We start from the raw sequence: 26,544 nt of genomic DNA on the forward strand, positions 1-26,544 counted from the left end.
AAGGCAATCATTTTGATTGGTATGTGGCAATAGAAAGTAATTGTACTACCTCTAAATATAGAAAGGGATGCTGTGTGACTGCTATTGGGCTCTCTCAGTCAATATATATGTGTATGCACATATATGTATCTCTGCGTACAGTCAGCCGTTTAGTTTTGATTATTTGCGAGTTTTGTCCACGGCTTTTCCCCTTGTGTGAAAAAAGCCTGGAGGGAGGGATTAACCAGGAAGGGCACGCAGGGGGAAGTCGGCCAAAGCATGGGAGAAGGCAGGAGGCTTATGTGTGGGTGCTCCCCTCCCCCTATGCTTTAGCTGGCTGAAGGAAGCTGGCCAAAGCACAGGGAAAGGTGGGAGGGGTATATACGTGCATTCCTCTCCCCCCATATGCGCATACACTTCCCACCTTCCCAAACATATTCATGTTTTTCCCACTTTTGTGGGGGGTCTGCTCCCCTAACCCCTGCAGATATAGCAGACCAACTGTATTTGTTCTTCTGATGGAACTTTTTTGAACGGATCCCTTGGCTGCTCAGGGGGGCTGTGAAATCCTCTGGAACAAGTTGGAAGAGAAGAAGGTGTGATGAGATCTTAACAAATAATAACAATAATAATAATAATAATAATAATAATAATAATAATATAATAATAAATTTTATTTGTATACCATTTTTCCCTAGATCAAAATGGTTTACAGACTATAAAACTATTACAAATATCTCATAAAAATAGATAAAAACAAGTAATACAATTACACAAATAAAATCATTCATAGGGTAAGGCAGAGAATCAATGGCATCAAGAGCGCTCAACTTCATTCCTCGGGGAGGGGAGGGGGAGGCTTGGCAAAAAAGAAAGGTTTTAAGCCTATTTTTAAATGTTTCTAGGGGGGTCATGAGACGGAGCTCCTCAGGGAGACTGTTCCTTGAGTATATTTATTCTGCATTAGATAGAACAGAAAAAGTGTTTACTGCAGATCACTCCTGTTTCCCTTTCATCCATAATATAGCTTTAGAGCTTTAAGAGAAGAACTTAACATATGGTCAATTTCCTATGGGGCATAGGTTTCCCTTCAGATATGGTGATCTCAGCCTGAGTGTTCCAGGCACTCAGGTCCAAAACACATTGCATAAATAATCCAATTTGAGACTGCTTCAGCTGCCCTGGCTCAATGCTAGGGAATTCTGGGAACTGTATTGTGTCCAGTTCTGGGCACCACAATTTAAAAAGGATGTTGAAAAACTGGAATGTGTCCAAAGGAGAGCGACTAAAATGGTTAAGAGCCTGGAAACCATGCCCTGTGAGGAATGACTCAGGGAGCTGTGGAAGTTTAGCCTGGAGAAGAGAAGGTTAAGCGGTGATAGATAGCCCTGTTTAAATATTTGAAGGGATGCCATATTGAGAAGGGAAGCTAGCTTGTTTTCTGCTGTTCCAGAGACTAGGTCCTAGGACCTGGAGCAATGGATGCAAGCTCCAGGAAAAGAGATTCCACCTCAACATTCAGAGGAACTTCCTGACAGTAAGGGCTGTTTGACAGTGGAACAAACTCCCTCGGAGTGTAGTGGAGTCTCCTTCCTTGGAGGTCTTTAAACAGAGGCTGGATGGCCATCTGTCGGGGATGCTTTGATTGAGAGTTCCTGCATGGCAGGGGGTTGGACTGGATGGCCCTTGTGGTCTCTTCCAACTCTATTATTCTATGATTCTATGAGACATTTAGCCTTGTCTGTGAGAGCTCTGGTGCCACAATAAACTACAATTGCCAGTTTTCCCTAGCACTGAGCCAGGGCAGTTGAAATGGTCTCAAACTGGATTATTTCTGTGGTGTGTTTAGGACCTAAAGATTACAGCCACAATTTGGGTTGCACTGTGGAACAACAGATTACATGCAGAGATCTTTAGACACTGGTAGAATGTAATATGCTCTGTAGACCCAGTTTATAACCTAGCATCTTTTATAATCGTTTTACAATGCTCTTCAGAGGTAACCCCATAAATGCACTTCAGTACTCTAACTTTTACATCAGCTGGATCTGCACTCCAGAAGTAATCCAATTTGATACCACTTTAACAGCCATGACTGAATGCTATGGAATTCTGGGAACTGTAGTTTGTTGTTCATCTCACAAAACTATAATTCTCTGTAGCGTCAAATTGGATTAGTGTCAAATCAGGGGGAATTCTATCCTTGATTTACAAAGAAAAAGAGAAGGAGCAGGTTCTCACATAGGCAATCATTTGAGAATGTATTGTCATAGCCAATCTGAGGGATCATCTTTTGTTCCAGAATAGCCAGCACCACCATCTTGTTTTGTTGCACCTTTCTCAGTTCATAAAGATCATTGCTAATGGCTGCTGGTTATTTTCCTAATAAAACTTGGTTTTTATTCCTGTCACATCCTCCATGTCATAAAGCCCAGATGGAAGATTTCCTAGCATAACTGTCATTCACAGAGGAGGAAGCCAGGTGGCTATTTTGATGCTGGAACATCCTGTGTCACCCTTGCTAGCATTTTGAATAACAAGACCCAGATGCAAAGATCTCGTGTCTTTTTTTAAAGGTTCAACTTCAGTGCTGCTCAAATGGGCAAATTAAAAACCATCATAAATTAAAAATAATTAATTTACTATTAATTAAGTTTCAAAAATTACTTTTTTAAAAGTAAATTAAAAATGCAGTTTTGCATTTAGCAAGCCTGATTTATTACTTCATATATTCCCCCTTCAATTAATTCTCTAGCACATTCCTGCACATGTCTTCCTCATCTTTCCTATATGAACTTATTGGGCAGTGGAAATTTTTTCTTCATAACCATAACCTAGTTTATAGCTCAGAATAAATAGAAAACTATATTTAATTCACCCATATGATAGTACATAATATTCATGTGGCAATAGAGAACACTATTGCTTAAGTTATCTTACAACATTCAACTTTCTTTGCAAGTTGACATCAGTTTTTTTCCATGAAGTGTCAAACCTTCTGCTTTCAAGAAAATGTAATTACAGTGGGCCCTCACCTTACGCGGGGATCCGTTCCGGATCCCTCCACATAAGGCAAATTCCGCCTATGCTCAAGCCCCATTGTAAACAATGGGGCTCGTGCACGGTGGCGCGGGGGACACAACGGGCGCGTGCGCCCATTCAATTGAATGGGACGCACCGCCCCTTCCGCCCCGCGCGTGCCCCATGGCTTGAGCGCATATGCTCAAGCCGCGTAAAGCACGCCCGCGTATGACGTGGGTGCGCTGTATAACTATAGTATTTAACAACACGTATCTGGTTCAAAAGTTACAGTCAGTAATTTGGACATGGGAAATTTCAGATGTTCATTTAAAGCATGGCGCTCGATAGACGGGCCCTATGGGGCGCCATCGTCATATGCGAGGGGCGGCGCTTTCAGCCCCTCGCACGTGACAAGGGCGTCAAAATGGCGGCGCCCTGTACATTCCGGCACCGCCATTTTGATGTGATGGATGCCTAGTGTCCACACGTATCGGCACGGTTGTGGTGCCACAAGTGCGCCATTGGCGCCGTGTGGCGTCACAACGGCGCTGCAAAAAACCCACTTTTTGTGGGTTCTTTTTGCTGCGCGAGGGAGCTGTGCGGTTTGTCTGCTGCAGCTCCCTCATGCAGCAAACTAGGGCGGTGGCAGACCGCCCTTTTGGGTGGTCTGTATCCTGCCTATCTTTTGCATTAAGATATCTCTTCAACCTTTTTAAAACAGATTTTAAAGAGATTTGTTTGTTTTAAAAAGGCAGAACCATATATTACGGGAAACACTGTCTGGTGCTCCACTTCAAGTAGATTTCACAGCCCTAATTACCAGATTTTGATTTTGTTAGAAGGACAAATCACTGGAGAACTTAACAGTAGTTTAACAGAGCTTAACTGTAGCTCTGTTTTCTCTTTCTGTAAATTTCAATTACATTTGTTTTTCAGTAGATTACATTATTCTTGGTTATAAGGGAGGCACTCATCTAATTCAGGCCATCAAAAAAAAAAAAAAAAGAAAGAAAGAAAGAAAGAAAGAAAGAAAGAAAGAAAAGAAAAGAAAAAAGAGGGACTGTCTATAGAGATAGACTGCCCAAAATGGGGATAAATGCATCCTGGATCAAATTGAGACTGAAATTGCATTAGAAGCCAAACAACTGAAATAAGTCTACTCTGCTTTGGACATATGAAAAAAATTGGAAAATACAATAATGTTGGAAAAAAATGAATGGAGTAGAAAAAGATGAAGACCATATTACAGATGGATTGATTCAAGAAAAGATGCCACAGCCCTAAATTTTGAAGACCTGAGCAGGGTTCACAATAATAGGATTAATTCATAGGGTTTCTCATTGATAAGACTGCCATTGATAAAAACTGAATTCATAGCACATAACACCAACAAACCAAAGGACAGTTACGCAGATCCATCATATGCCCAGCCACTTGCCTGATAAAGGATAAAGAATCCAGTGACTGATGATAAAGGAACTTTCAGCAGTCATCCTGATCTTATTAACCCATTATATTTAGTTGTTTAGTTGAATCTCAAAATTACAAGATGTAAAAAGTGGAAAATATCAAATTATAATTAAAAACAATTATATTGTATTTATTGTAATTTTACACTGTTGCTTAGCTATAGAGTAGCCATGACCACATTTTATATGAGAAGGACTTCTATAGTTTCAATTTTCTCTTTTTAAATTGCTTGTATCTGTTCCCTAGATGTTCCCATTTCTCAAACTTTAATAAATTAACTATTTATGAGGAAACTAATTATTTATTTTGAACCACATGTATGTTTTTATATTTAAAATTTCATTTTAATCAACAGAATGTACCTGCTGCTGAAGTCAGATTGTTTATTTTGGAAAACATCATTCTAAATCCAGCTTATGATATCTACCTGTTGGTAGGAATGTCTGTACAATATAAAGTTGAGAAAATAAGACGAGGGAAGATTACAGGTTTGTCTTCTTTCCATCATTTATATTATGTATATTCATAGACCCATGTACTGATTTAACCATATTTAAATCAATAATATTTCAATAGAGACTGTGAGGTGCTCACTGACTAAACTTTTGATGTTTCATTTGCTACTCAGTCTGGCAGACATATCCTTGAAACTGCTGTAAATGGAAATAAGGTTTCAGTTAGATGGCATCAGAATGATGAACATAAAATAGTTACTAAAAGGAACAACATTTGTTTGTGTGTCAATGCAAAATAAGTGCCTCAGGCCCCATTCCCACTCACCCATTTGCCCTGGATGGAACTGGGCAGATCCGGGCCCCCCAGATCGAATCTCCCCGGAAAGAAGTGCCCACTACCCTTTACCTCAATCAGGGCAATTTGCCCCTCTGAAGTTCACATTTGCGGTACCGCTTTAAAATGGAGCCTCCTTTGCTGTCAATCAAATTCACTTCCGCTTTTGTCAGAGGTGACGTCTCCTACAACCATTGGCCAACAGAATGGGAGCTTTTCCCCCTCCTTTTTTGAAAAGGCTGCTTGGTTGCTCAGGCCACAAGCCTCCTCTCGCTCTCTGCCCTGGTCCTCTCCTTCCCTTCCTTCTCTCTTTTCCCTCTGTTTTGCCCTCCTCCTTCCCTCTCTTTCTCGCTGCTTATCCCTCCTTCCTTCTCTCTCCCTCTTTCTGTATTCTCCTTCCCTCTCTCTTTCCCTCCTTTCCTCTTCTCTCTACTGTCCCACCTTCCCTCCCTTTTTCCCTCTCCCATTTGCTTCATCTGCTTTCTCTCTCTCTGTTTCCCAGAATGCAATCCCTCCTTCTCTCCTATTTGCATCCTCTGCTTTCCCTCCCACAAATGCAGCACAAAGTATTCGCATTGTATCCATATATGTATCCACATTCACATTCTATCCATATATGTATCCATAATTTGCATAATCTGTCAAAAATAGAATCAGAAAAAAAGAGGGAAAGCCGCTTGCAAAGCAACCTGCGAGAGGGGAGGCATGATCCTCCCACTGCCCGCCTCTGACCTAAATCCCTCCCTGAACTTGACCCGATCATGACTGGGGCTGAGTTCTCATTTGCCAGCAACAGGGAAGAGCCGTTTCCCCCCCAGAAATAAACAGGAAATAGCCCGCTTTAAAAAGAACCGCGCTAACGGGGATTTGCCCTGGATCTGGTGTGCAAACCCCTGATCAGTTAGTGTAAAAATCAGCGTGAGTGAGAAGTTCCAACTTTTAAACCAGTTTAGGAACCGGGGTAAAAGGTAGTCTGAATGGGCCCTCCGTAGCAATATATATATATATATATATATATTAATATATTTTAATAACTTTAATTATCCAATAGAATAGCTGGTGGCTATTTCTCTCAATGCCTAATATGCTGTTGGTTAGCCCCAAGAAATGCAGACCCATTCTAGCAATTGCTGAATTGATTGGTAATTGGTAGTAAGTAAATCCCATTGATTTAATGAGTCTACTCTAGTCAGGACTAATAACAGCATTTAGGCATCTGGGTGTGTCTTAAGCTGTATCGGCAGTGCAGAAATAAACCAGGCTGCAGCTGCACTGCAGAAATAAACCAGTTTAACACCACTTTAAATGCCATGGCTCAATGCTATGGAATTGCATAGTTTTGTGAGACATTTAGCCTTCTCTTTCAGAAAGCTCTGGTGCCACAACAAACTACAGTCCTCAGAATTTAATAGCATTGAGCCATGGCAGTTAAAGTGGTGTTAAACTGGTTTATTTCTGCAGTGCAGCTGCAGCCTTGATGTATTAAGGGAGAGTATTAAGATTTCCTTTCTGTCTTGGTCCAAAACTACAATTTAAAATATCATTTTAAATCCTAGCTACCTCTCCACTGCACTGTTGTCCTAAAAATAACATTTCCAAGCTGTGATAAGGAGTTAGTATTAGTAACCTACAGAGGCTGTTACATTTGCCATCCAAAAGCTTAGAGGGAAAAATATCCAAATGTATCAAAGAATAAAGTTTTCAATATTTGAAAATAGTAAGATGTCTCCTTGTTAAGAATCAGAACATGGCATATTGACTCTGATGCTGAGAAATTGAATGTGAATCTATTTATTCCCAACTCATCATATCCAAAAGCCTATTGCTTTATCAGTAAAAAAAAATTGATTGCACTTATGAAAAATACACATTACTATAATTCAAGATTGTTCTGCTATCAATGTCTCATAAACATTGTTTGAATTTAGCACTTGCAGTTTCTCCTAAGAACTAAATTAAGAAAAGTGACATTTTATAATGTGATACAAATGTTTTATTTTTTGTTAATCACATATTTATTGATGACTCATTTTTTTGTATTGATAGGTTCCAAATACTGACACCGTTCTGCTTTCATTGCTTCTGTCTTTTTGTTTTTTGTACAGAGCTTCTGATGCCTTCTGATCACTATGAACTACAGCTTCAAAACAACACATTCAGTCCTGGTGGAGAACCAGCCTGGCCTGTTGCCAGGCTGGATCAGGCAACATCCACAGTTACTGCACTACAACAGGGACAATCTAACATTATACTTTCCCACAAAAATATCCTTTCCACATAGTGTTTCTCAGATCAGCTGAATTTCTGCCCTTAGCCTTGAACTTGATAAAGTGTAGAGTTCTGACTCACACAGCAGCCATCGAACCAGCCACCATGTTTCCAGAAGCCTCTAGCAAGTGTCAAAAGCAATAGTTCCAATCTGCAGACCTACCCTGCTTTAAATTGCCAAGAGCATTATGGATGCTACTGTAACATCCTTCATTGTGCTTTCTTTTATCCTTTCTGCATGAGAAAGGATGTGTCAGAGAGCTGGTGAGCAACCAGGTTGTAGCAGGTTATATAGTATCTGCTGGGGTTTAGTTTCAAGACTGCCCATGGACACCAGAATCCATGGATGTTCAAATCCCATTAAATACAATGGCATAGTGTCCCTTATATAAAATGGCAAAAAACAAGCTTTGCTTTTTTGAATTTTTTAATGTTTTTAAACCATTGATGGTGGTTGAATGTGTGGATAAAAAATCAGTAGATATAGAGAGCCAACTGTAGTGCCATTGATAGGATGGAAAGGGAGATTCAGCAATTGTTATATATGCTACAGTGGAGAACTCTAAAGAGAGGCTTTTATATCTAAACCATCATGTTATTTTTACACTGCTTGAGTAAAGCTATATAGCATATTGAAACACATAATTCTACATTGTTGTGAGTCAGTGCAGTCCCACCATGCCCTCTAGTGTTTTTCAGCCTAACTGGTTACTGTTAATTGTACACCCACAGATTAATTTTTTCATTTGCATGTTCCAGTTATAAATGTTATTAGACATAATGGAATTGTTCACTATATGAAGAAACCATGGCAAACCTCAATCTTGCAAAATCACAACTATCCAGTTATGAAGAGCTCAGAAGCAGATACTTCCCTTTTTAAACAAACAATACAGTGCACCCTTACACAGGGGATCCATTCCAGACACACACACCCATATAAGGCAAATAGCACGTATGCTAAAGCCCCATTGGATATAATGGGGCTTGTGCATGATGTGCGGTGCGCGCACCAAGGATACACACACCATCCATTCTCCTGTTCCCTGGCTTTCAGCATAAGCTGAAAGCTGCGTTAAAGGCACTGTAGTTGCCTGTTGTGTCCATACTTAGGGAAACTGTGGTTTCTTCAAACCATGGGTCAGCTATGATGCTTCTATAAACTTTGTGAAAATAGACCCTGCTATGATCCCTTGCCGTTGGGTGTGGTAACTAAGTTATCTAGGTAGAGCACAGATGCCTGTCTCTGATTAAACTATAGTTCATCAGAAAAGATCAGGATGAAGGAAAGTTTATTAAAAGTGTTATCCCCTCAAACAGTTAATTTCTAGTACTTTTATTTGAGGGCTTGTCCACACAGAGTGAAAGAAACTGCCCCACTCTGTTTCAGATCCCTCTTGGCCAGGCAAGGCATGTGGCTAAAATGGTCCCAAGCTATGCTCCAAGACTTAATACCAGAGCCAAAAAAATAAAAAACATTGATTGCTCCAATTTAAGCAAAAAAGAGGAAAATATCATGTGATGTGGACCTGGAGGGAGGCATGTGAAACAAAATGATGATAAACACATCAGATTACCAATGATGGATTTAACAAAAACAATAGTTAACTGGATACTTAAACAGGGGGCCATGGGGGAGAAGAAAAACTTGTTGTTCCAGGATGGCTTTAAGGCTGCCTTCCATGGCTCTCCATGGTGGCAAGCTTTTGCACCAATTTGCAAGCTGCAGGGGGTGATGAAGATAAAGGGGGCTGCATGATCATGCTGTGCCAATGTGTCACTGGGCACACTGGTGTGCTGTATGGGCAGTAAATTGACCATACAGTCCAGTATACATTTACATGGGGTAACCAATGGGCTGGATGAGGAAGGCAATTGGCTGCTACTAACAGAGCATCCATGCATTCGTGCATGCAAAATAGAAAAAATAATAATGGTACAGCTTGTAACTGATTAAGTATGGCTGAGCCATCCTTACTCTGAGAGGGAGCAGACTGCACATCACTTGTTAGTCTATTGTGGGAGCCAGTGCTGCAGTCAGTGCATTCTCCCCACAAATCAGCAAACCCTGAGGGAGAGCCATCTTTCTCCTGTGTCTGCTTTGACCTCAATGTTTCTTTATAAAACTCCCTTTTCCTTGACTAATTGTTAAGCATTTCAATGCAAGGTGCTTCCAAATTACCAAATGGCACCATTTATGTTGTGCACCCCGGATATTTAGGTTGGTGTTGGTTGGTTGTTTATTGTTATTCTGAACAAGTTTTCTTTGAAAACGATAAAGTAAATATCATTAGCCATCACACTTTGGTATTAATTTATATCCAGTGTTACTTAAGTATTGTGTCATTATAATATTATATTATTAGATCCAGAGTTTATAGTACTGTATCCAAAGTTACATGTTGAATTATTATTTATTTATTAAAATATTCATACCCCGCCCTATATCAAATAGTCTTAGGGCAGTTTACAAATTGCATTGAAACAAATAGTTTAAAAAGTGTAAAATAATTTAAATAAGGTAAAAACCTATTAAACATTATGAATGAGTTAAAAAACAGATTTAAAAGTTTTAAAAAATATGCACAACAGTTTTGGATGAATTAACGAGGCCCAAAGACCTTGATGAACAGGCGTGTTTTAACTTAGTGCATAAGAGAGTGGTGGTGATGATCAGATTTCCAGGAAGAGGACATTCTATAGTGCCATGGCTTAGAAGACCCCTGACTATGTCCCAATAAAGTGTATTGGTCTCATTAGTGGGACATAAATATGGGCACACCCAGCAGACATTGATCCTCAAGCAGGCAAGAGTGTGTTGACATTCATTTATCATAATTCATACCATTAGGAGTTGATAATTATTGGATAGCAACCATTACAGTACATTCCATTCATTCAAATTCTCAAGTACCTAGTATCTAATGTGCAGAAAGCAAATTTTCAGTATTATCAGATCAGTTCATGAGCTGTCTGATAAATATTGACATGAGCTGTCTCCCTTTCTTAATTCTTTGCTTTCCCGTGTCTCCAAGTGTCCTCCCCAACTGTCTTATACCTGGACATAATTTTTATGGCTCATTAGTAATTTCCCATGTGTTCTTGTCTTTTGATATGCTGAAGATCGGATTGATGTCATTTTAACTTATAATTCTCTTTGGTTAATCTTCTTTCTCTGGCTGCCTGAAATTGTATTCATTGGGTGTAGCTACAGTGCACAGTTACAGTAATTTGATACCACTTCAACTGTTGTGGCTCCATCTCATGGAACTGTGGGGTTTGTAGTTTGATTGAAATCCATAGAGCAATTCACTACCTTCTCCCACATGAACCTGTCCATGTATGAACCTATAAGAAGTGCCAGTAACGGAGAGCACTGGGCCCTTATTCTTCTTTTAGGGCACCAGCTTTGGAATACTTTCTCTAGGAAGTTTCCTCTGATATTTTGCTACTAAGAGTGTGTCTATACTACACAGCTGTAGTAGTTGGATAGCTGTTTAATTATGATGGATACAGCCTTTACAATCTTGTGATCTGTAGTTTGGTTAGGTACTTTGAATTCACTGCTAGAAAGTGCTAGAGGAGGGCAGCAAAAAAAAAAAAGAGAGAAAGAGAGAGAGAGGGATAGGTTGATATGGGAGAAGGTAGATACACTACTCAGTGAAAACCTATTTATTTGTGCAGATCTTTTAGATATTTTTAGACCTTCTAGATCTCTGACTTCTTAACTCTATAGATATTATGTCCTCTGCTTTTAGTGCTTGATTTATTTATTAAAAGCATATTGTTTAAATGTTTATTGTGTTCCTCCTAAATGCCTCTTTTGTGCTGATGAATATGGTAATAAACATTAAAACAAATAACAAAGATAAAGCACTTTATTTCACTCTCAGAATTTGATGACTGCTGAGCTGATAACAGGAAGCTGCTTTTTAACCCCCAAAGCTGTATTTTTATAGAAAACAATTTTTATAGAATAACTGTTAATATTATTCTGATCTTACTCTGTTTTGATAAAATATGTACTATGTGGGAATTTATGATTTCAATATGCTTTGCAGGATTTTTAATTTGTCCAGGTGACAGTTGGGTCTTGGAAACAGAAAGGCTTTATGAAATCACTATCGAAGTATACGATAAATCAAGCAATAAGGTGTATTTATCTGATGTAAGTAAAATAAGGGTACAGATTTCATCTTAAATGTGTTTTTCTAAATGTCTAGTGAAAACATCAGAACTTAATTTAAACCAGTAGAAAAATCACATTCCAAATTAAGATTAAAAACAAGGAAACTCAAATGAACAAACACACAGAGAAGTAGAGAAGCAGACCTCAAGCTGATAGTTGAGGTAGTAAATTGAAATCTCAATCTTTTTCTCTCTGTGTATGTTCTTTTAAGGTTGCTTGGTTATTACCTTCTTTATTTTATCTTTTCACCTTGTCTTTAACAAGAGGTTGACATGCTTAAATTCAAGCAGTGACATTATCATAGTTTTTTGTGGGTTTTTCGGGCTATGTGGCCATGTTCTAGAAGAGTTTCTTCCTGACGTTTCACCAGCATCTGTGGCTGGCGTGTTCAGAGAATACTTGCCTGGAAAGGACTTGGGTATATATATTGTGTGACCTGGAAAGGCAGGAGTGATTTGCATGTGTATTGTTCTGTTGCTAAGGGCAGGCCTCAGGGTGGGAGGGTCTGCAAAGGAGGATTAGTGTCTGCTCATTGTCTGCTGGGAAACCCCTGACCCTGAGACATTATCCATTGTATCAGACTCCTGCAAAAGCTACAGACAGCTGTAGCGAAGTGGGGATGGATGATGGGAGAGTTCGGAGGGACGAGATGGGTCAGGTGGAAGGAATGAAGGAGCAGAGCCCGGGGGAGGGTCTAGGGGCGGAGGAAAGGAGGACCCGGGGGTATAAGAGGCGAGGGAGAGGAGCGCAGGGAGAGGAATAGGACGCGGAAGAGGGGGACGCGGAGAGGCAGCTGGACTAGGGAAAGGCCAGGTCACTCGGAACCCCCGGAGACAGGGTCGGCCAGTATCCCTGCAAGGGCGACATGGGACGCTGAGAGTGGGACCTCACCTGGAGGTACGGTTGCATGACCCTAAGGATGAGGGGGACTTCAGATATCCCAAGGAGGGAGAGTGGCGAGAGAAGGAAGGGGGCAGCCTGGAACAGGAGTGGTGGGACGCCAAAGGAGGGTGCTGGCAGCAGGCCCCGGCCCCTACTGCCTGGGAGAAGTCGGAGCGGGAGTCCCTGGAGAAGCACGGAGGAGGCCAAAGCGGGAGAAAGGGCAAGGACGCCGAGGAAACCTAAAGGGGCTGGAAAAGCCTGACACACTGGGGATGGGAATTGGAACTGGCGACGGGTGTTGTTACTGTTAAGGTTGTGTTCAAGTAAAGTTTAAAAGCATTTCTCCAGTGCCTTGAGTAAGTTTGTTTCCCACGTGTTGCCAATTAGAAGATTCTGGGCAAGATGCAGGCTGGCGTGCAGGCCCCACCCACAACAGCATAGCAAATAAAAATGCAAGCTGCCTTAAGTGAAAATCAGGACTTGTGCTCCTTAAGTATAATGAATGTACCAACATCTACCATATATATTCATTTACAAGTTGATCTCGTGCATAAGTTAAGGGAAGGTTTCAGGTCAAAATCCTGGATTTTGATATGACCCATGGATAAGTCAAGGGTAAAACTTAGTGGGTTATAAGGAAGGACGGAAAGGGAGAAATAGCACTTCGGTCCCTCCTTCTCTGGACCTCTCCCAACCAATTCCCAGATGCTGGAGGAGAGGTTTTAACATCGGATTGAGAAAGGAAGCAAGTAGTTTTAAATGGAGAGTTGTTTTCATAGGAAGCAAGGTCTTGCAAAAGGGACCGGAGAGAAAAGCAAGTGGATTTAAATGGAGAGGTTTTTCTATAGCAAGCCAGGGCTTGCAAAACAGATCAAAGAAAGAAGCAAGTGGATTTAAATGGAGAGGTTTTTCTATAGGAAACCAGGGCTTGCTAAACAGACCAGAGAAAGAAGCAAATAGATTTAAGTGGAGAAGTTTTTTCACAGAAAACCATGGCTTGCAAAATGGACTAGAGAAAGAAGCAAGTGGATTTAAATGGAGAGGTTTTCCAATAGGAAGCAAAGGTTTGCAAACAGACCAGAGAGAGAAGCAAGTTGTTTTAAATGGAGAGTTTTTCTGATAGGAAGCAAGGACTTACAAAATGGACTGGAGAGGGAAGGAATTGGTGATCAGGCTTGCTTGCTTTAGGACCTTTCTAAGCACTACTGATGTATTGACCCTTATATAAGTCTACTCAAAATTTTAGGGTCAATTTTGGGGCATAAATTTCTCGACTTATAGTCGAGCATATATGGTAGTCCTGATACTTTGTCGTTACAAGTTGGTTTGCATGTTGTAATAGTTTCCACATTTTGAGCATTAATATTGACCATAATGAAATATATTTAGCAGCTTATTTGCTGTTGTTGTTAACTGCCCTCAAGTCATCCTTGACTCATGGTGACTTTTGTATGCGATATCTCCAGGCCTCCTTATTCTCCACTGCTCTACTTAGGCCCTGCAGATTCATGTCCTCTCTTTCTACTCAGTTTCTGTAATACATTCCACATGTGGCTATTCTTGTGCTTAGTTCGAAAACTTCAAGTAGTACAGAACATGGCAGCCAGGCTGGTCTCAGGTAAAACCAGGGGAGACCATATTAAACCAATCTTAAGATTGCTCCACTGGCTGCCCATTAGTTTCCAAGCACAGTATAAGGTGTTGGTTATCACTTTTAAAGCCCTAAATGACTTGAGTCCAACCTATCTTCAGGACTGTCTCCTCTCATATAACCCAGCCCACGCACTCATGTCCTCTGGGAGGAATCTGTTGCAACCCATAAAAACTAGATTGTCTGCAACTGCCCAGATGACCTTTTCTGCAACCGTTTCCAAATTAGGGAATGGCCTGCTGGATGAGATCTGTCACATTACCACCTTAAATAGCTTCAAAAAAGCTGTTAAGATGGATTTCTTCTGGCAGGCCTTTCCTGAATAGATACCCAGCCACCAAATAAGTTGAACTTGTTATTCCCTGATTTTGGCAACAGCCATTGTTGATTTGTTATTATTTTAAGATATGTTTTAATCTGTAAACTGTTTAATTGTGTTTGGGGAGGGGGTATTGAGATACAGAATCATGTAATTTAGTGTATAAGCTGCTCCGGTTGTGTTGCATAGAGAGGTAGGATATAAATATTATTATTATTATTATTACTCTCAACCTTTCCCACCATTATTGTCTTTTCTGATAAGTTGTGGCTTCTCATGATGTGGCTGAAGTATGACAGCGTCAATTTGATCATCTTGGCTTCCTGGGGTATTTCTGCTTTGATCTGTTCAAGAACTCATTTGTCTATTTGGCTGTCCATGATATCCCAGCTCTCTACTCCAGCACCACATCTCAAATGAGTTGCTTTTCTTTTTATCTGCTTTTTTCACTGTCCAGCTCTCACATCCAAACAATGGTTTGGGCATTTGTAAATTTGGTGCTCAGTTGTATATCTTTACTCTTTAAAATAGTTTCTAGCTATTTCATGTGCCTTTCCTATTCCTAGCCTTCTCCTTCTCTCTTGACTACAGTCTGTGTTCTGTTCAATGTTTGATCCAAAGTACAAAAAAAATATTTACCGTGCAGCTTATTTATCATGTAGGGAAAAAATGAGGATAGTTGTAGTGATTCATGGAGAAAACAATCCACAGCTGGTTACTGGCTTTCTTAGAACCATCCAATGTACCACAAAAATGTTCACAGTTTTTAGTTCTTTAGAACGTTTTGTGAAACTTTTTGTGAGATAGCCTTTGTGCTTTTAGAAACTAAAGCACACCTTTGTTTCTTTCCCCCTAAAGGCATTGCTAGGTATAATCTTGGTATAACATGATCTCTGAACAGATAGCAATGATTCATTCAGTCTGCAGTCTTCATCCAGAAACTAAGTCTAATGCAAGACTAGGATTGTAGGATTGGGCCCAAAGAAGGAAGGTCTGCTTGGATTGAGAAAACCAAGGTTGGGATGTTACTAAATGCTGGATCTCTAAAAATTCACCAAGACTTTTGTAGCCAAAGTGGTTTCACTAGGAATACTTAAGTACATTCTACCCTCGTCTTTCTCAGGACATTGATAAGAAGAGGCAGAGCAAGGTACAGGAATGGAATACAGATCACATTAGGACATTCTGACTTCCTGGTTGTGGACACCAGTCCTTCAGGAAAAACCTTTGAAGTCTGCTGTTTTTAGTGATGCCCTCTAGACCTCTTCTAGCAGACCCAACCATTCTTGAACCTGACAAAATATTTTATGATGAAGGCTCCATTCCCATGAATGAATTATGTTCATGATCAGGTTGTCTGCCTCCACATTGATATAGGCCTGTACAGATTATGCCAAAATTGACCTTATTGACCTTCTGGCCCAGCTGAAAAGATTATCTGTCTCACCGAATAAGTATTGGGACCTGGAGCGTCCTTGCTTGCTTCTTTAAGATTGCATGATGGCAGTATCTGTTCTGATTTGGAGAGATATTTATGCTCAGTGAAGCCAGAGAAGTGCGAAGACTTCCATCCAATTTGTCATGTGGCTAGCCTTCCCAGGTCGATCAAAACCTCTGAGATGACAAGTCCAGGACTCAGGGGGTTCCCATACCATGAGAGTAATCAGTATTATTCTACAAATGGATTTCCCTGCTCAAAATTGGAACTTTGTATCCACTAACAGGAAGAAGATTTCACCTCTTTGGACATGATGAGAGAAAAATGACTGCAATCCCATATATGGTTGAAAAGGCAGAAAAGGCTATTGTAGTTGTCAGTTGGGCACCTAAACAGAGGAGAGGGAAAAATCAAGAAGAAAACAGACTGCAAGGTCTAAAAAACTAAGCAAGAGAGAAAACAAACAATAGCGAAGAGTTCTTATTATTTAAAATTTTATTAAAACAAATCATAGAATGACCCATTTCAGTAAGTAAATAAATTGAATAAGAAACATCAATTTTAGCCATAAGGTTGGTAATTTTCAATGAAATGACTATAGTAAATGAATGAACCATATGTCCATCATGTTTTTGTCAGTCAGGGATAGAAAGTAGTACATCATTCAATGACACTTTGGAGGATTAACAACATCAGATTTATTATTAACAAACTTGAAGTATAGAAACCAAGTAATATGACAGTTACCTAATAAAGTTGCATTTTGAAGCAGTTTTACTGGTGTTCTTCGTGTGTTCATATACAGTGATATCTCAGATAAATGTGCATCACAAACGAATGATAGTCCCTGAAGATCTTTCCATATTGAGACAATTTCAAATCTCACTGCTATACATAGTCATGTAATAAGAGCTTTGTGTGACAGATGCTTATAGTCTTGGAGAAAAAGAGATAAAAGACATATTGCCAGTGAGACAATATCTTCCGGGCTTCTGATTTTACTGATTTCAGAGTAAACATCTGACCAAAATTTTGCTGTACAGGGACATTTCTACCAAAGATGAATGTACCTATCAACCTCTTTACACCCTCACCAGCAAGTAGCCTTCAAACTGGGTGTAGCATTCCATCAATGTACAGATGTAAGTTACCACATGTGAATGGTTTTTAGACATTGTTCACAATGGACAAATTAAAAAGGAAGAAAAATTCAAAATTTAGAGTCTTAGCAAGAACCAGACCAGAAATATGGAGGAAGCACTCAAAGCAGATGAACAATTTAACCAGTACAGCATAGATTGTTTTTTGTGGGGTTTTCGTGCTGTGATGCCATGTTCTAGAAGAGTTTTTTTTCCTGACATTTCGCCAGCAGCTGTGGCTGGCATCTTCAGAGAATGCTGGTATGGAAGAGAATGGGGTATATATACTGTTGGTTGAGGGGAAGTGATTTGCATGTTAAGCTGTTTATTGTTCTGTTGTTGAATGGTAAGGCCTCAGGGTGTCTAATTAATTAGTGATCCGTTGTCTCCTGGGAAACCCCCCTTACCTTGGGTGGTTTTTATTTGCATGGGCTGGGTCTTGATTTTGCCGTTTTTCAGGACTAGTAGCTTAGCTTTGTTTACTTTAAGGGTTTCTTCTTTCCTGTTGAAGCTGTCCAGGTATTTATGGATTTCAATGGCTTCCCTGTGCATTCTGACCTGATAGTTGTTGGCATGGTCCAGAATTTCAGTGTTTTCAAACAGCATTTTATGCCCAGGATGGTTTATAACATGTTCTGCTACTGCTGATTATTCTGGCTAACCCAGCCTGCAGCATCTTGCATTCCTTGATTCGTGTTTGAATGCTGCATTTGGTGGTCTCTATGCAGACTTGTCTGCAGCTGCATGGTATGTGATAAACTCCTGCAATTTTGGGAGGGTCTCTCATGTCCTTTGCTGAGCTGGATTTTCTTGTTTGGTTTGTAGATCGTTTGTAGGTTGTGTTTCCTCATCAGTTCCCCTATTCTCTCTGTGACTCCTTTGATGTATGGTAAAAATACCTTCCCTTTGGGTAGTTGTTTGTCTTCACTCCCATGGGTTTTTCTGGGTCTAGAGGCCCTTTTGATGTCTGAGCTGGAGTAAGCATTAGCCTGTGGAGCCCAGTCTAGGTGCTTCAATTCATCTTCCAGGAAGTGGGGTTCCCAGATCCTTTTTGCCTGGTCCACCAGTATTTTTATTGTGCTTCTTTTTTGTCCTGGGTAATTGTTGGAGTTCTTGTGTAGGTATCTGTCCATGTGTGTAGGTTTTGTGTATACTGTGTGGCCCAACTGTTGGTTCAGTTTGTGGGTGACCAGGGCATCCAGGAATGCAATCTTCTTTTTCCATCATGAATTGGATGTTTGGGTGGAAGTTGTTCAGATGTTTCAAAAACACGGTCAGATCTTCTTCTCTGTGGCTCAAGATGGTGAAAGTGTCATCCACATATCGGGACCATGTTGTGGGTTTTTTTGTTGTTATTTCCAGGACTTGCTTTTCAAAGTGTTCCAATCTCAGAAAAACCCATAGAAGTGAAGACAAACAACCACCCAAAGAGAAGATATTTTTACCCTACATCAAAGGAGTCAATCCTGATTCCATAGGATGTTGTCATGGCAGTTAAAGTGGAAATATAGTGTATGGTTGTGTAATGAGAAAGAGTCCAAAGAAGCAATAGCTAGTCTTCATTTCCGAAATTCCAAAGGCCAATTGCAACTCAGAAAAAGTTATCAGAATCGCAAGTGGCCTTGTTGTTTTTCAAAGTGGACACCAACTAGTTTTAGTTTTTCCTGGAGTGAGAACTGGAGGTGATATTATGGTCGCTGCACCTCTGAAAGGTACCATTTCATCTCACTGTGAAAGAAGAAGCTGTAGATATCTGGTGTTTTGTCTTTGGGTGGAGCCAGCATGATGCAGTGGTTTGAATGCTGGGCTGTGGAGAGCAGAGTTCAGTTCCCTACTCAGTCATGAAAACCCACTGCGTGATCTTCAGCCAATCACACTCTCTCAGCCTCAGAGGATGTCAAAAGCAAACCACCTCTGAAGAAATTTGCTAAGAAAACCCTGTGATAGGGTCACCTTAGCGTCATCATAAGTCAGGAATGACTCGAAGGCACACAAAACACACACAGTGGTGATAGACTCCTTGAACGGGAAGAGTAGAGTGTTCTACTGCTAATTCTTTGACAGTATTACCACTTAAGAAAATTTGAAAAGCTTTCCTTCTTCTATCTATCCCAGTTTCTTTTTTTTCTTTTTTTTGAAAGAAATATTATGGCTATCTAAAATCCTAGTTTGCATTTTTATTTTCCTTCTGTATAGCACAACAATCATATTAATGTGTTGTTTAAAGATTGTTAAATTTTATTGGTCTTTTGAAGTATTTCAAGAAAAAATGAAGGGAAAAGAAGGGGTTCATAGGATACCGATATTTATTAAGTGGATATTGGTGATTAGTGCCACTAATTATACTGTATCAAATCAGAAGTGTGATACAGTATTTTGCTGTTGCTTTGTTGAGAGCATATTCTGATACTTTTTCATTTCAGAATCTCCGAATTGATGTGCATTTCCCAAAGGAATACTTCAAGATTCTCCAGTCCTCTTTGAACGGTTCATATCATTATGTGAAAGTGATGAAGGAGGGTCACACTGTTATTAGTGCTACATTAATCTCTATTGTAGATCAGGTATATCTCTTTAAATAAAGAATTTATTTGGAATTTGTTTCAGATTGAACTTGGTACTTGCATTGTTTGCAATGGATAATAAATTTAAACAACAGATTTCAGCAAAGTATCTGAAAGTAAATAAAATTAATTTCAATAGGACTTACTTTCCATTCTTTAGTTGCATATTTGCAATGTATCCTAAAAATTATACTTGGAAGTACAGCTGAATTCATTTGCCAAGAACCAATGGCATTCTTCCATATCCAGTGCTAGCAGAACCAGGTTTTATATCTTCCTGTCTCCCTCTTGAACTGTAGTGCCAAATACCTGCTCCAGAAGATTTCCCAGTCTTCCAGATCGGTTTTGTAAGGCATACAGAAGCCTGCAAAGGGAAGGAGAAGTGATGATTGTGACAGAAAGAATGACATTCACCATAAATGTACCTTTGGATTCTGACCAGTGAGACTTAGTTTAAAATAAATAAATTTAGGACTGAGTGATAACAGCTTTTCTCACATCACTAGGACTTATTTCTGAGGGGGAAATTTAAATGCAAGTAGCCAATGTGTACAAAATAAAACATCCAATTTAGGAGAAGTTAGGACGCAATTGTAATCTAAAGTACTAGCTCCAGATATGCAAAATAACCACCATAAACAAACAACTTTAAACTCATGGGTGGTAAGTATTCAAACATAGAATCCTTGCTTTATCCTCAAATGCTGTAGCTGCAGCTCAGAAGCACCTCACTCCAGTTGTCACCTGCCAGATTTGAAGAGACTATGTAGCTGTAGCAGTAGCAATAGCATTTACATTTTTGTATCACTGATCAGTGAACTCAGCACTCTCTAAGCGGTTTCCAATCTGTAAGGTAATTGCCCCCAACAAGCTGGGTACTCATTTTACTGACCTACGAAAGGATGGAAGGCTGAGTGAACCTTGGAGCCACTGGGATCAAACTCACAACCTTGTGGCTTAAATGTTTGTGTATATGTGAAGAATCCCTGAGTATCTTCTGAAATAGTGTATTTTAAGATAAGGATAAATATTTCCTTCTTTTTGAAAAATAAGCACTGCATATTTGCTTTAATAGGATGGAGGTGTACACACATTACCTGTTCCAGTACAAAACTCACAAGAAGTAGACATCTATGTTCCAATTTCACTTTTGCCAAGCATTTTGACATTTCCATGGCAGCCAAAAGCAGGAGAATATCAGTATACAATAAAGGTAAGTATTGAAGAAAGCCATTATTTTTTTAAAGACTAGGTACTGATAATTTTATGATTCTAGTGTGTGTTAACTTTTGATGCTACAATTGAGTTTCTATTAGAAAATAAGATTTTGTTACTATTCATCTGCAATATGACACTCTCTTCTTAAAAGCTGCATTTTGTTTTCCCACAAAGCTTTATGATTAAGGAGCCTTCCTCTTAAATTAAGTATGATTGCAGAACATAATTTTGGTTAGTAGCAAGTGACAAATGGAAAACAAATAAAAATGCTTGTGGCTTACTGCATGTGGGTTTCATAAGTCAAAAGCTTTATTGACTACCATCTCCAGAGAAGAATGAGTATCTCCCTGGAGCATTGGCAGTTGACATACTTCGCTTCTTCTGCTTAATTCACTGTTGGAGTAACATTGTTATTGGAAGGCAAAGGCCATGGCTTTTCATGTAGTAGATCTTGCAGCCCTGGCTTTTCTTTTGTACTTTTCACACTTTGTCCCTTTCCATGGCTTCAATTTAACAAGTCATCTTATCACAGAAATACCTCAGAATAAACAAATTCTGTTACGTAATTTTTTTTCACAATATTAATTAAGGCTGTAAAATCCTTTGAATTGTTTACAAAGCTGTTCATCCTCTCCATATAAGAATTATTTCCTTCAAAAGAGAGAGATATATAATATGAATTATGTTTATCAAAAATGGCAATTTTTTTGTTTTGGATGAAAACTTCTGGTTTCTTTCATTTACTTAAAGATGTTGGAAAGAAACAGCTTTACCTTTAACTATACAGTCTGAAATCCTGTGTGGACTTCCTTAGAAGTAAGTCCCATTGAATATCACCCTTCTTGTTTCTGAATAAACTTATATCAAATTCCAGTAGATTAAATTTTAAGTACAGTCAACCCTTGACATTCACGGGGTTTAGGAGCACAAGACCCCTTGTGAAAGTCAAAATTCAGAGCACATGTGTGTGCCCCATCTTCCTTCTGAAGTCTCAAATAGCTCTAGCAAGCCCTCTGAGGCACTGGAAAGGCACGGGAACATGCATTCAAAGCTTTCTCCTTCCCTCCCAATGCTTCAAGGAGCTTTGGTGACAGGAGGAAGTTTGCTTTCCCCAAACTCCTTCCCAAGGCAGAGAGCTGCTTGAAGAAAGAGGCAGCTCTCTGTCCTGGAAAGAGGCAGGATTGGTACGCACACTCTTACCAGCTTCTCCCTCCCGTGCTTTTTCCTTCCCCAGGGGAAAAGCCTGGGAGGGATGAGGAAGAAGAGTGCATGAGCAGTGGCTTTGACCTTGCGAATAATCGAAACCATGAGTGTCAAAGTCGCAGATGTCAAGGGACAACTGCATAGTTAAAATTTAGACCTACAGCATTGAAGTATTCCTCTTAAAATCAAACCAAAACCCAGAGTAAATTGTATTTGTACCAGAAATACTAATCAAAGGATCATTATGCTGCTAATATGTCTACAAAGTGGTAGGCAGAAATTAATCCAGCCACTGTGTTTTTGACCCTTGTCCTTCTACCTTAATTGAAGTTGATTTATGTATCTTAGCTGATCTATATGAGATTTATATATTTCAGTTGATTTTTATGTCTCTAAGTGATCCAGCTCCAGGGTGACGGGGCAGAGAAAGGAAACAAATGGGCAACCATTGGTTGTGTTGGAGGGGGCGGGGCATGTGCCCAGTGGGAAAGGAAAACGGCATGGTGGCCAGCCAGCGCAGCATGGATTACAGGCCCTGGCAGCTGCCACAGGCTAGCTAACTTCCCCCAAACTGAGGGAAGGCCCCCTCCCAGCCTGCAAGGCCGTGCTAGGCCCAGTGGGGGGCAAAAGAAGGAGGTAAGGAGGGAGTGGAGAGAGGGGATTGAAAGGAGAGGGAGGGAGGGAGGGAGACAGAAGCGGGTGGCAGCAACCTCCCGGATGATCAAAACCACGAGTTCCAAAGCTGCGAATTCGGAAGGACGATTGTACATAATACTGTGGGCACTTGGTATTTGCTGGGTTTGAAATGTAAGGTACTGCACTTAGGGCGGGAAAATGAAATGAACAGATATAGGATGGGGGACACCTGGCTGAACGAGATTACGTGTGAAAGGGATCTGGGAGTCCAAGTAGACCACAGATTAAACATGAGTCAACAGTGCACTGCGGCAGCTAACAAAACCAATGCAATTTTAGGCTGCATCAGTAGAAGTATAGTGTCTACATCAAGGGAAATAACAGTGCCACTCTAGTCTGCTCTGGTCAGGACCCACCTGGAATACTGTGTCCAGTTCTGGACACCACAATTTAAAAAGGATGTTGAGAAACTGAAGCGTGTCCAAAGGAAGGCGACTAAAACAGTGAAGGGTCTGGAAATCATGCCCTATGAGGAAAGACTTAGGGATCTGGGGATGTTTAGCCTGGAGAAGAGAAGATTAAGGGGTGATATCATAAATACTTGAAGGGATGTGATATTGAGGAGGGAGCAAACTTTCTGCTGCCCCAGGGACTAGGTCCCGGAGCAATGGATGCAAGCTCCAGGAAAAGAGATTCCACCTCAACATTAGGATGAATATCCTGACAGTAAGGGCTGTTCGACAGTGGAACAAATTCCCTCGGAGTGTAGTAGAGTCTCCTTCCTTAGAGGTCTTTAAACAGAGGCTGGATGGCCATCTTTCGAGGATGCTTTGATTTAGATTTCCTGCATGGCAGAATGGGGTTGGACTGGATGGCCCTTGCGGTCCATTCCAACTCTATGATTCTATGATTCTAGGACCCAGTATGGATACCAAAATCTGTGGATGCTCAAGTCCCATTAATTACAGTAGTATAGTACAATGGTGTCCTATATATAAAATGGCAAAATCAAGGTTTGTTTTTCAGAATTTATATATTTTAAAAATATTTTCAAGCTGTGAATGCTTGAATCCATGGATAAAAACGTCTGTAGATATGGAGGGCTCATTGTACTACAGATAAGGACTGTCATAGATCCTGGCAAATTTGTAATGCACGTTTTCTTGCAGTGCACAGTATAGGATAGTTTTTATTTATTTTAATTTATTTTACAACTTAATACAATGATGCAATATAATACAATGATACGCATAAAAATATATCTAGAAATAACTTCGCCAACTTAGTACCCACCCCTCTTACACCCAGAATCTTCTTTCCTTTGACGTCCTTCAATCTCTTCAGGTTCACAGTTCTATTTCGGTTGAGTCTGATTCTGGAATTATTCAAGTGTTACCAACTTCCATCATCATATTAGTACATCTAATTGACTTTCTAATATCCTTCTCTATTTTATCCAAAATTCAATACATTTAACCATTTCTAACACATTTTCTTCTATAATAACTCAGGCGGGTTATAGACCACCCATTTGGGGCGGTCTGCACCCGCCCCTTTCCCTGATGTATCGGGGCCTCAGTGTGCAGAGCGGCAGCCGCTGAGGCCCTGATCAGCCGCTTCTCAGGCTGCTGAGAAGCAAAAAGCCCCAAGGACACCCCGCGGCGGCGGGGAGAAGGAGAAAGGGGCCGCTTGGCCCCTTTCTCTTTTAGTCTGCTGTGCGCAGCCGTCTGAAGGCTGCGCCCAGCGGACTAAACCAGGAAGGAGCTCCGAAACGGAGCTCCTTCCTGCTCTGTGTTCAGGGCGCATGGCGGTCGTATGGAAGGGCCGCCGCTGTTTAGTGCGTGACGAGCATGCACTAGGGTTAGGGCGGTGCTTCCACACCGCCCTTTTGTAACCCTAGTGCGTGCTCGTCATGCACTAAAGTGCCGGTCTGTAACCGGCCTCAATCATTCTACTAATATCCTTAATAGTCTCCTAGAAAGATGTAGCTATCTCTGAAGTGTGTGTGTGTGTATAATAATAATAATATTTATTTGTATCCCGCCCCTCTGAGAACAGTCAGGGTGGCTAACAAAGTTAAAAATACAGAACATATAAAATCCCTCATACCCTCCCCTCCTTAAAAAAGTATTAAATACAATGAAGAATTTAGAAAGTAATAATAACAATAAAAACATACAACTTAAAAACTGACCAGAAGGTCAAGAACATCACATCAGCAAAACAATCAATGGCAGCAGCAGTATCTTATTCCGAGACGTTTTTCTGAGGCCGGGTTCTCTATTCTGGGAAGGCCTGCCAGAAGAGATCCGTCTTAACAGCCTTTTTAAAGCTGTCTAAGGATGGAAGTAGACGGATCTACTTACGTATATGTAAAATGAAAGAGAATACAGAAAATACATTGTTACTATCATACAAAATTGGAATCAAAACCAAAATCTGCAGATACACTGTTTTATGAACTTTTACTGTAAATTGTATTATTTGTGAAATTCACTAGCTCAAAAGAGATCTCATTTTTTTTAATTAAAATTATATATATGGATTCTCTCAAATGATCCTTTATAAATTGCTTCACCCATTCCCATTCTACTTTGTAACCTTCTAAGGTGTTGCTGTTAATCAAATAAGTTAATTTATCCATCTCTAAAATATCAAACAGTTTAAATAAGTATAGGATAGTTTTAACAGTATTCACTGACTTACATAAATGTAATTCTTTCAGGGTTTTGACTTGGAAAATGTAGAGGACAATAAATTCTGAAAAATAAAGTTATTTCCTCTTTGAACTCTGTTTCTCTTTTCTACAGTGTAATACTGCTCCAGAATAATTGTATAGTACATTATTCTTGATGTGTGCAAACCTCCCCCTCCCTCCAATATGTTCCGTTCTCCACATGCAAGAAGGAGTTAGGGCTGGCACTCAGGAAGCAATTCTGCATTCTAAACATTGCAGTGAGGGATGAGGGGAATTTGCAGAGAAAGATGTTGGTACTGGACTGTGCTCTCACAGTTTTTCTCTTTGCCATAATTAATTACACAGATCTGATAGACATTGGCAGACTGCTACTTGTGGTGGTGGGGAAGCTCTGTGGAGCTGAAACAGATGGTATATATCTCTGATATCCATAGCATACAGTGCTATCCTGCTGCTACATGTGCAAGATCATTCATCTTTCCATAGTCACAGGCTATAAAAATTGTGTCAATCGTATCTTTATACTTTACTCACAGAATGAAATAAGTGTTAGATTTCTATGGTTTCTGTAAAACAATTTTTATTTTTAGGAAAGGGCTTAGATGTGACAACACAGATTGTATAGCTGCTGAATCCTTGGAGATAGGAAGGGTTTTGTGAACAAAAGTGTTTAGACCTTTATGAGAAGCATGGTAAATGCAGGCACTCTTCATTGTTGTCAGTGACTGACTTTTGATGAATTCTTGGAGCCATGAGTATACACAGTTCACCTCCCCTTAAGGCTAAAAATAAAGACATGATGACAGCAAGAAATCAATTTCTCCCTTTTCTCTGCCCGTCTTTACCATTTATATTTCTTAGCAATTCCCATTGGTAGGGGAAAAAATTCAGTAGTGCACAGGTTAGCTGCACTGAGGCTTAAAACATTCAGTTGGCTGCCTCTAGCTTTCAGTAAAAGGAAATTAATCGGAGTTCTAAAAAACACAGCAGTTCTATCAGCTAGGCCTCTTATGTGCTGACTTGCGAAATGATATGCTGACTACAGGCACTATTAATCACTGAGGCATTTCTGAGTATCAA

General features: G+C 40.1%; 1 protein-coding gene across 1 annotated transcript in view; it reads left to right on the plus strand.

Annotated features, from left to right (window-relative positions):
* LOC149321492 (nuclear pore membrane glycoprotein 210-like) overlaps positions 1-26,544 on the plus strand; it is a 131,188-nt gene that overhangs the window by 30,229 nt on the left and 74,415 nt on the right. The window contains exons 6-11 of the mRNA XM_089523152.1: positions 4,826-4,958; positions 7,365-7,539; positions 9,681-9,748; positions 11,589-11,695; positions 19,569-19,709; positions 20,785-20,922. Of these exons, the coding sequence (XP_089379278.1) occupies positions 4,826-4,958; positions 7,365-7,539; positions 9,681-9,748; positions 11,589-11,695; positions 19,569-19,709; positions 20,785-20,922 (762 nt within the window). The remainder of the gene's footprint in view (positions 1-4,825; positions 4,959-7,364; positions 7,540-9,680; positions 9,749-11,588; positions 11,696-19,568; positions 19,710-20,784; positions 20,923-26,544) is intronic.

The sequence above is a fragment of the Sceloporus occidentalis genome, unplaced genomic scaffold, assembly GCF_023333645.1.
Source record: "Sceloporus occidentalis isolate IW3139 unplaced genomic scaffold, rSceOcc1.0.p SCAF_1, whole genome shotgun sequence".
NCBI classification, from domain to species: Eukaryota; Metazoa; Chordata; class Lepidosauria; order Squamata; family Phrynosomatidae; genus Sceloporus; species Sceloporus occidentalis.